Source organism: Austrofundulus limnaeus, unplaced genomic scaffold (genome assembly GCF_001266775.1).
Source record: "Austrofundulus limnaeus strain Quisiro unplaced genomic scaffold, Austrofundulus_limnaeus-1.0 Scaffold185, whole genome shotgun sequence".
NCBI classification, from domain to species: Eukaryota; Metazoa; Chordata; class Actinopteri; order Cyprinodontiformes; family Rivulidae; genus Austrofundulus; species Austrofundulus limnaeus.
This window is the reverse complement of record NW_013952587.1, coordinates 393,056-402,654: the sequence shown is the minus strand read 5'-3', so window position 1 is coordinate 402,654 and position 9,599 is coordinate 393,056. Positions and strand designations below refer to the sequence as shown.

The 9,599-nt window shown below is 41.8% G+C and overlaps 1 protein-coding gene across 2 annotated transcripts in view; it reads right to left on the bottom strand.

Annotated features, from left to right (window-relative positions):
- ca10a (carbonic anhydrase Xa) overlaps positions 1 to 9,593 on the bottom strand; it is a 617,460-nt gene extending 607,867 nt beyond the window's left edge. For both annotated transcript variants that reach the window (XM_014018197.1, XM_014018196.1), the window contains exon 1: positions 9,133 to 9,593. In XM_014018197.1, the coding sequence (XP_013873651.1) occupies positions 9,133 to 9,193 (61 nt within the window). In that variant the 5' untranslated portion in view covers positions 9,194 to 9,593. The remainder of the gene's footprint in view (positions 1 to 9,132) is intronic.
- Positions 9,594 to 9,599: the final 6 nt, after the last annotated feature.

The window sequence follows — 9,599 nt, the reverse complement described above, 5'->3', positions numbered from 1 at the left end:
GCCTTATATGGTGTTTTTGGGGTGGTAATTATGCTAATCTCCTCTTGCGTGCACGAGCAGCTGGATAGAGCAGGTGTAATTTACGCAGCTCATTTACACACTTTTCMTGAAGATAGAAGAGTTTGTTGAATCTGACGTGACATGTTCGTATGAACCCTTTGTACGAACAAAAGTAAGAGAAATTTAGGATAAGAATAAGAACATGTTCTTGCATGAGGCCCATTGATTTTGACTCTGGGTGTCATGTTTGATTTTTATTCTCCTTTTCATATCAAATAGAAAACTACAAGGACAGCATGTACAATTAAACTAATTTGTAACAACATTAAATCTGCTGTTTCCTTTGCAGAATAATCAGAAGTTTGAACTTCAGAATTTTTACAAACAAATATCTGTAAATCTGCTCAGGAACAGTTTGTAAAAACAAGACTTTAATTAATGTTATTCAGCACCATATACACTACATTGCCAAAAGTATTTGTTCATCCATCCAAAGGTCCATAAAGGTCCATAAAGACATGGATAGAGAGTCTGGTGTGGATGAACTGGACTGACCTGCACAGAGTCCTGACATCAACCTGACAGGACACCTTTGAGATAAATTAGAGCAGAGACTGAGAGCCAGGCCTTCTATCCAACATCAGTATGTGACCTCACAAATGTGCTTCTAGAGGAATGGTTAAAAATCCCCATAAACACACTCCTAAACCTTGTGAACAGCCTTCAGAAGAGTTGAAGCTGTTCTAGCTGCAAAAGATGGACCAACGTCATATTGAACCTTATGGATTAGGAACAGGATCTCACTGAAGCTTATACTGTATGTGAGTCAAGACAGGTGAGCCAATACTTTTGCCAATATAGTGTATCTGGAACACTGATGATAGTTTGTGACAGAACTATTGTACTTTATATCAGGGGTTCTTAACCTTTTTGACCTGGGGGCCCAATTTGTTGAACATAAAGTGACACGAGGCCCAGTCAGACATTACCAATGTATGGATCAAAATGATAATTATTCTAAATGTTGGTTTAATTTGTATTGTTTTTACGTCATAACTAAACTATCATAACTAACATAACTAAATTAAATATACTTACAGTTTAAAAATAAAACTCCTGTCAAATAATCACAAGACATGATTATAACTAACGTTTTTATATTGTAACCTGCCCATAACAATTATTTGAACAAATACACTCAGTTAACGGACCACTCAGGCTTATCGGCACAAAAATATATATTGTTTTATATAAACAATAACAAAATAGACGATTCAAAAAAATAAAATTGTGGACATAAAATAATTTTTTTCAAATTTTAAAAACCTGTAAAACTAAATTTGATAAAGTACAAATGAAAATATAGCCTTTTTAAACGTTTGCAACCACAAGCTGCTTTTCGTATTAGTGACAAGCAATAACAGTAACAACAGCTTTTTGACAAGTTTTAAAATTCCTTTAAAATACAGTACATTCAAAATGTTTAAAATATTAAGTGCAAATTAAAATATAGTTGTATCTGCAACTGTATTTGATAATGTTTTGAACTTTTAAAATATTGCATAGTAGAACCAGAGGCTGCACTTCATATTAGCAACAAACTTTGGTGTTTTTTGACGGGCTACCTTCATCTTTGCTTCCACTTTTCATTTAAAATAAGTTTCCATTCTCAGCAGGTTTCTAAGGTTCTTCTTCTACATCAGAGTGGCACACTACTGCTACTAGTGGTGAGAAAGTGTATTGCACCTTATTCAAAATCAATGCGGTCCCACGGCCCTCTGCGGCCCAAAGTTAAAACTGCTGCTCTTTTGAGGCCCTCAAGGTGGCGCTCCATGGGTTAAGAATCTCTGCTTTATATTACATTATAAATGTCCGGTTGTACCGTATTATTATGTAAAAGCATCACAGTAACTCTGGTGGAAGGTTCTATTTAGTGGACTGTAATAGTTGGGCTTTTATCCAGCTGAAGTACAGATCTGAACAGATGATGCTAAAGAAAACTGCTGACTGTACATGTTATGGTTCACTGGTACATTTAATATGAACATTTAATATCACAATTTCATCCATTTCAGAACATGGGTTGTTTCATTGTGAAAGTAATTTGGTGAGAAAAGCAGAACGTTTCTGTTTCCTGCATTACAAAGACAGTTCATCTGTCCTGCTGAGGGCAGTGGACCTCCACAGAATCTCATCATTTACTCACTGTTTCCACAGCACTTTGTAGCATTTGTTCTCATTAATACACCAGTTCCTTCGCTTCAACTAAATGGACGTTTTGCCTATTATCTTTTCACTACCATTTATTTTTCATGAATTGAAAATGTTCCACAAAAAGAAGGTCTCCAGCTGGCTCTTTCTCTTCAGAACATCACCTGGGGGGTGTTGTCCCACTGAGACAACCTCACCGTCACACCAACACCAAGCTCTGCGTCTTCATTACATCACAGATTAAAGTCTTGGCACCGCGGAGAATCATTTTCACAATCCAGGCTCAACTGTGCTCGATGACAGCCAGCCTGGTTGAGCTGCATCAACATCTCTGTGCCTGTATGCACAGCTGGTCCAAAGTACAGCCAACGCAGCTGGCTCTGCTCTGCTGGTACACAGAAAAATACACTATTCCTGAGAGGAGACCCAGGCCTCACCATCACACAGGCACAAAGATTAGAAAACGTGCTGGTTCACAACTAAGCCTCAGATCTAAACTCTCTTTTACAGTATTTGAAATCTTTTTTATTATTGAAGTTCTTTACAAATTTAATCAGACCATGAAGATGTTCAGAAAGGCCTTACTTCTAGTCCTGTGAGTTTCACTGAAATATAGACTAATGACCAAAGGCTAAAGAACAGCACAAACAGTGATTGGTCCAAATTCACTGCGTCGTTGAGATGAAGACTTTTGGAGGATGAACTGAGGTCAAGAAGAGTTCACTCATATTTAACCTAAAAACACTGTATATGTGTACACAATGAGAATGGTACCAGAACATGGTACCTGGAGAACTTCTCCCTACCATCCAACAGCAGTTTGGTGATGAACAATGACTTCTGGAGCAACATGCCATGTGGCTCTGGGACAAAACATCAAAAGTCTGGGTCCATGGCCAAGAAGCTTGAAGATGAGATGAAACGATTCTGTTATGATTTGTGTCTGTATTAATGTTTTATTTTAGTTTTCTGTCTTGTCATCTGTTTTCTTCCTCCTGTCTGCCTGTGCTCCAGCCCCGCCCACTCACACCTGATCCTCATGTTTCTCCCTCAGGTGTTTACTGTTTGTACTCATTAGTTTCTCCTTTATATTCTGTTCTCTGTCTTCAGTCTTTGTTCTCTGTTGTGTTGTTAATGTTATTGTCTCAAGTTAAACCTTAGTATCTTGTTTGCTGCCACGCCAGCTTTTTGATTTTATTTAATAAAGCCCTTTTGCACTTTTTTTTCCCTAGATCATTTCAGTTCTGCACTTGGGGTTCTAACCAACCTAGCCCTTCATAACAGAAAGATCTGACCAGACTTGAACTCCGCAGGCTAAGGTGAATTTTTTTATTTTTGCTCCTTCTTCTGGAGGGTCTGTGATGGAGGATTTTTTTTCATGGTGGCTCTGAGGCTGGATGCACTCCTCAGCAGGCCAGTATCCTAAGGATCCTGGAGGAGATGCAGTGTGAGGTGACTGGTCTGAAGGGACTCTTTTCTTCAGGGTGTCTTTCAGAGCTGGCAGCTCTGGAGGTTTCTGAGTCCCACCCTCCCCACCCCTCTGATACTAGTCCTCAAGCTCAGGTGCCTACTGGCCATCAAGCTCTGGTTCCTGCGGGCCCGCCAGCTCTGGTTTCTGTTGGGTCTCCTGCTGAGCCCTGTGCTCCTGAGGTTCCTGGGTCGTCGGCCATCGCCTCCATGTTGCCTGGTTCGGCTGCCGTCGCCTCTTCGTCTCCTCTGTCACCTTTGGTCACCATCGCCAAGGCTCTGGCTCCCTCAACCTCCGCCAGTTCCTCATTGGCTCCTGCCTCCTCCCTTGGCTCCACGTCGGCTCCTGCCTCCTCCCTTGGCTCCACGTTGGCTCCTGCCTCCTCCCTCTGGCTCTGCTCAGTTCCTGGGGCCTCATCGGACATGGAGTGGGGATCTCCAGGTCATCCTCCTGACTTTGGCCTCTGCGGCAGGGAGGTTCATGGCCGGCCTCCTGAACTTTTGTAGTTGGGACGTCAGGAGCCGTCCCTTATTGGTGGGGCTATGTTATGATTTGTGTCTGTGTTAATGTTTTATTTTAGTTTTCTGTCTTGTCATCTGTTTTCTTCCTCCTGTCTGCCTGTGCTCCAGCCCCGCCCACTCACACCTGATCCTCATGTTTCTCCCCCAGGTGTTTACTGTTTGTAATCATTAGTTTCTCCTTTATATTGTTCTCTGTCTTCAGTCTTTGTCAGATCTTTGTTCTCTGTTGTGTTGTTCATGTTGTCTCAAGTTAAACCTTAGTATCTTGTTTGCTGCCACGCCAGCTTTTTGATTTTGTTTAATAAAGCCCTTTTGCACTTTTTTTGCCTGGATCATTTCAGTTCTGCACTTGAGGTTCTAACCAACCTAGCCCTTCATAACGGTTTCAACAACAAAGAACCCATCCAGAGGAGCTGAGTCAATTTATTTATTATTTTTTTGGACAATCTATTTTCACTAGGGGTGCACAGATTGCAGTTTTCTGGCTGATCGCCAGTCTTAAAAAATCTGACCTGCTGATTCCGATTTTGTCCGATAATTTTTTTTTAAATAGCTGACACTGTCAGATGCTCACAATACAACCTCAATGTTCCAATTTTATTTTAATAACATTGAACACAACGCTTGAAACAATACAAACTTGTTTTACTGGACATTAGTTAGTGCTCATAGCAGAACAAAGGGAGACAGTGGCTGATTTTCCACCTTGTGGACGTAGAGAAGCTGATCTTTCCCACTGATCTTATCTAAGGATCGGCATACATGTTAACTTGTACAGATTGTCCTTAAAAGGATTTTACATAATTTTGCAGGTACAGTATACGGACGTATAGAGCAATCTCACAAATTTTTTTCAGTTCTTACAGATTTTTTCAAAACCTCATTTTTAAATTCATCTAACATGTCATAGGATGATTTAAATAACAACAAAACATCAGCCATCTTCCAACTTGTTCTGCTGCTAGAAATAAGTTTTGAACTTTTTACTCTCCTCTCCTCCTGCTTCGCAGCGGGCGCACATGTCCGCAGCCGACAGACCCCCCCCCCCCCCCCACCCCACCCCACGGGTGCAAGTTGTATGGACTTTTTTCAAAATGTACGCATTTGAGGCTTTTATACAGGGAAACGTCTCCAATCGATCTCCAATCTCCCAAAATCAAGGAAATTGGTGCTGATAAATCGTCCGATTTATTGGTGCACCCCTACTGCTGACCATAACTGACTGGTTTTCAGCTTGACTGGTTACCAACCACTGCAGACCTCTGATCAGTGAACACATCGTACCTTCTTTCAACAGAGATTAGCACAGAGAGCAGCTTCCTGAAACAACCTGGTCTCAGACCCCATCCTCAGGACTACAACACTGCAGCACCCTACTACCACTACTGCAGCCTCAGGTAACCAGTGTTGTTTTTCACTGCCATTTTTAGTCTTAGTCTTTTGAACAAAAATACTTCTTAGTTTTAGTCATTTCTGTATTTAATGGTTTTAGTCGAGTTTTAGTTGACAAAAGCTTTAAAAATTGTTTAGTTTTAGTCTTAAAAAAAGACAACACATTAGTCTTCGTTACAAATTAATTTGAATAATTTGTGTTAACATTTGTGAATTTGTTACTCTAAAAATGCCCAAAACAAAAACATTCTCACTTTGTGGCTTTATTTCTCAGAATTTGCTAAAGTGCAATGAACAAAGACAATACACACATGCCCAATATTATAAACAATAAAGGGGAACACACATGTTCAACTCAGACTTGTCAGCCAGGACAATTAAGATGCATCTTATTTATAAAAACGGACATCATGCAGTCCTAAACTTAGTAGACTAATACTACAAACGAGTGTTTACATGCACCAGGCTTTTATTCAGAACAGAAGCACTGACATGTGCAGCTGCTAACTCCCCCCGCCAAAAAAATGTTTTACTTTCATCATGAACGTAAACAAACAGCTTCTGAGCTCAGAATGGACCTGCTGCAGCTTTTAATAATGGTGGAGACGTTACTCCCTGGTTAAGCTACAGGTGAAAGACTGACTTTTTTGTGAAGCGGTGCAGACTGTTTGTCCTCCCTTTTTTCTGAATGAGAGGAGGAAATGGTGTGTGTGTAACAGCGCTGCTGTCCCTCCCTCCACTCTGCATTCTAAATGATTGACAGACCACCTACTAACACTTTCGTCCAGTCTCGTCTCGTCAACGAAAACTCACACGTTTCGTCATGTTTTAGTCATCGACGAGCTACGTTTATTTCTTTACCGTCTCGTTATCATCGTGAAAAAGGGGCGTCAATGAAAATATTTCGTCATTGTCATCGTTAACGAAAACAACACTGCAGGTAACACGTGACAACTCAGCTGCTAATTAGCACCTTGAACTCAGCTGTTGATACAGATGCAGACAGATCTGTTTGTCAGACTCCAAGGTCAAACTGTCAGGTCAAAGGTCATCAGTGTCAGCTCACATCAACAGTGTTTGAAACAAAGTGGACTTGATGAAAGACGTCAGAGGAGGACATCAGTGTTTAAAATCTTTAAAAAGTGAAACTAGAATTTGCCAACCTATAAGAAATAAGTTCTGGGAAATCTTTGCTGAAACTAAAAACTCCCCCGGATGGATCAGAACCAAACATTGGACTGTTCTGAAGTTGCCTTCTGAGTCCTGATCTGAATCCTGTGGAACATCTGTGGAAGGAGCTGAAGCATCTGGAGATGGAACCCTTTAGTGTTCATGTATTTTTTGCAATAAAAATATATTTCTGTTGTTTTAGTATTTTTTCCTCTGTAAGTTTTAAGTTATTTCAATGACCTCTGTTTTTTTCTTATTTTGCCAAGACGTTAAAAAGAAAATTGTCAGTAACTGTGTGAACAGAGGCAGGATCATTTCTATGTATTGATTCAAAGAGAGGCGGCCATGAACTGATGCAGTTTTGAGGATTAAATCTGGATGTATTGGTTTATTACATCTCTGTACAAATAACACCACAGCTATTTAATAACTGAAGAAGAAGTCTGTGAGCAGGTTTCACTTCTACAGACACCTACGATGAAAAGAACAGAAATTATGTTTGTGTAAAAAAAATCTTCCTGTTCAGGAGGAAACCTTCAGTTTAAACGGCGAACACTGAAATGTTTTCATCCTGCTTATTTTCCAGGGACACAGTTTAACTTGTGTTTTATTATGTTGAATGCAGAAAGTGTCCTTTTGGAGCTATCTGCAGTTACTGAAAGAAGAATAAATCCATCTGCTGCTGGCAGTTTGATTAATTTTTCACAAGGCTTCATTTTTGTGTAAAGTTAGTTTATGAGTCGGTGTTTATGAAAGCACATTGTAATATTAAAACAATGACCTGTTTGTGACTGGTTTTGTTTCTTTAGAAAGAAAAATAATTGTCTCGATAACTGATGTAAATATTTAACTTTGTTGTGATTTAATTAAACTCGTACAAAAAAAAGGCTTAATCGGACTTTATTGTATTAAAAAAAATGCTGAATGATACAAACGTCTGTGTTGAGATGTGTGCCGTTGACCACAGAGGTTCTGTGTGAAGGCTCAGAGAGCTGTCATGGAACATGATGTGTGTTTGAGGTGAGGGCTGCAGCCGTGAACAGTGTTCACCACAGAGGATCCAAACAGGTCTCCAGGTCCAAACATGAGCTGCTTCATTTTTCAACATGTTTAAAAAAAAAATCCTCAAAAACGTCTCAACTATTTGTCCACTTCTGCAGTATTATCGCTGCACACTGACACACATCACCCCAGGGGTGATGTGTGTCAGTGTGCAGCGACGATACTGCAGAAGTGGACAAATAGTTGAGACGTTTTTGAGGATTTTTTTAAACATGTTGATTAATTAATTAATTATTTACTAAATAAATAAATAAATAAATAAACCTCAAGCCCCACATGGACCCACAGAACCAGGTCTATCTGACCATAAGTAATAAAACCTGGTCTAAATCTGACCATCTTCCTTCCACAGTGCTGAGATTTGATCATGAGTGCGGTGTCAGCTGCAGGGTGGGAACAAACTGACAGATGTTCATGTAAAGTGGTGGTGGTAGTAGCTGAGCCTGATCCTCACACCGAGCTGTCAGAACCAAACAGAACTGACTTATTAAACTCAGTCCCGTGAGCAGAAGATTCTGGTTTTATGAAGCTCAGAGCAGAAGAACCTTTTATTTTGAAAGCTTTGGACCAGGATGAAAATAAACATGTCGGTTCTGAGCAGCCGGCAGCAGAAGCAGGAAAGATCGCGGGTCAGAACCACGGCAGTGTTCAGAACACCAGGGTTCGGACAGAGCGCAAGCAGAACCAGAAGTGATAGTGTCCAAAATAAAACATCCTGCTCTGCGTTAGAAATGGACCTGAGCCCCGAACCGTCGGGACTGCAGGACGGGTGAGGGCTCGGCGGCTCTGATGCGCAAAATCCAGGCGGTTACGCATAAATTCTGACGGTGAACTCCCAGATTGACGTCATTTGGACCCACGGAACACAGAATAACTGTTCGTGTCCAACACGGCTGAGACTCCAGGAGGAACCAAATACTGGTCTTGGTTCGACTAGAGCCAGAGCGATCAGAACGGGTCCAAGTCTGTCCGCCGAACCTCTGTAGAGTTCTGGTTCAGGTGGACCTACCCACCCGCGCGCACAGAACTCAAGCGCCACATCCACCGCAGCGCCACGCGCGCAGAGGGGCGCACAGAACACGGCTGGTCCCGGAGCGGACAGGCTCCTCAGAGGTTCTGTGTGAGGACCAACCAGAACCAGAACCAGAACTTTACACAGAATGTGTGCACCAGTCACCAGAAAGCTGAGGTTTTAGAGCCCAGAACCAGAGGACTGCAGTCCAACAGAACCAACTAAAAAAACTGCAGCTGATCCCAGAACCACCACAGAACCCTGACAGAACCAGAACCTGCCCGAACATGACTCACCTGATAAACACACAATCAGATTAGCGTGAAGAATGATGAGAATCTCCCAGATTAAATCCATCCTGTGTCTTCATTCCACGCGCATCACGCACAGAGCCAGAGGAGGAGGAGGACACGGCAGAGACACGGAGCGGTACCTGGTACCTAGCACGCGCTGAAGTCCGGTCCGACCAGGCTGGATCCCGCTGCTGAACACCTTCCACCAGGTATTATCCACAGCACGCACATAGCAGGTGATCCGGAACCAGAAGAGCGACAACAATCCGAACAGATGAAGACAAACAAGCAACTCCACAAAAAAAGAAAGAAATGAAATCAGAGAAAAACCCAAAAAACGGACAAATTATCCTCCGAACTCTGTCTTATTCCAGAACCCTGGATGGGACCCGTCCGTCCGTGCGTCCGTCCGGTTCCGTTTCAGAGCGGAGGACCCGTCTGTCAGCAGCCAACAGTGTGGGGGGGAGGGG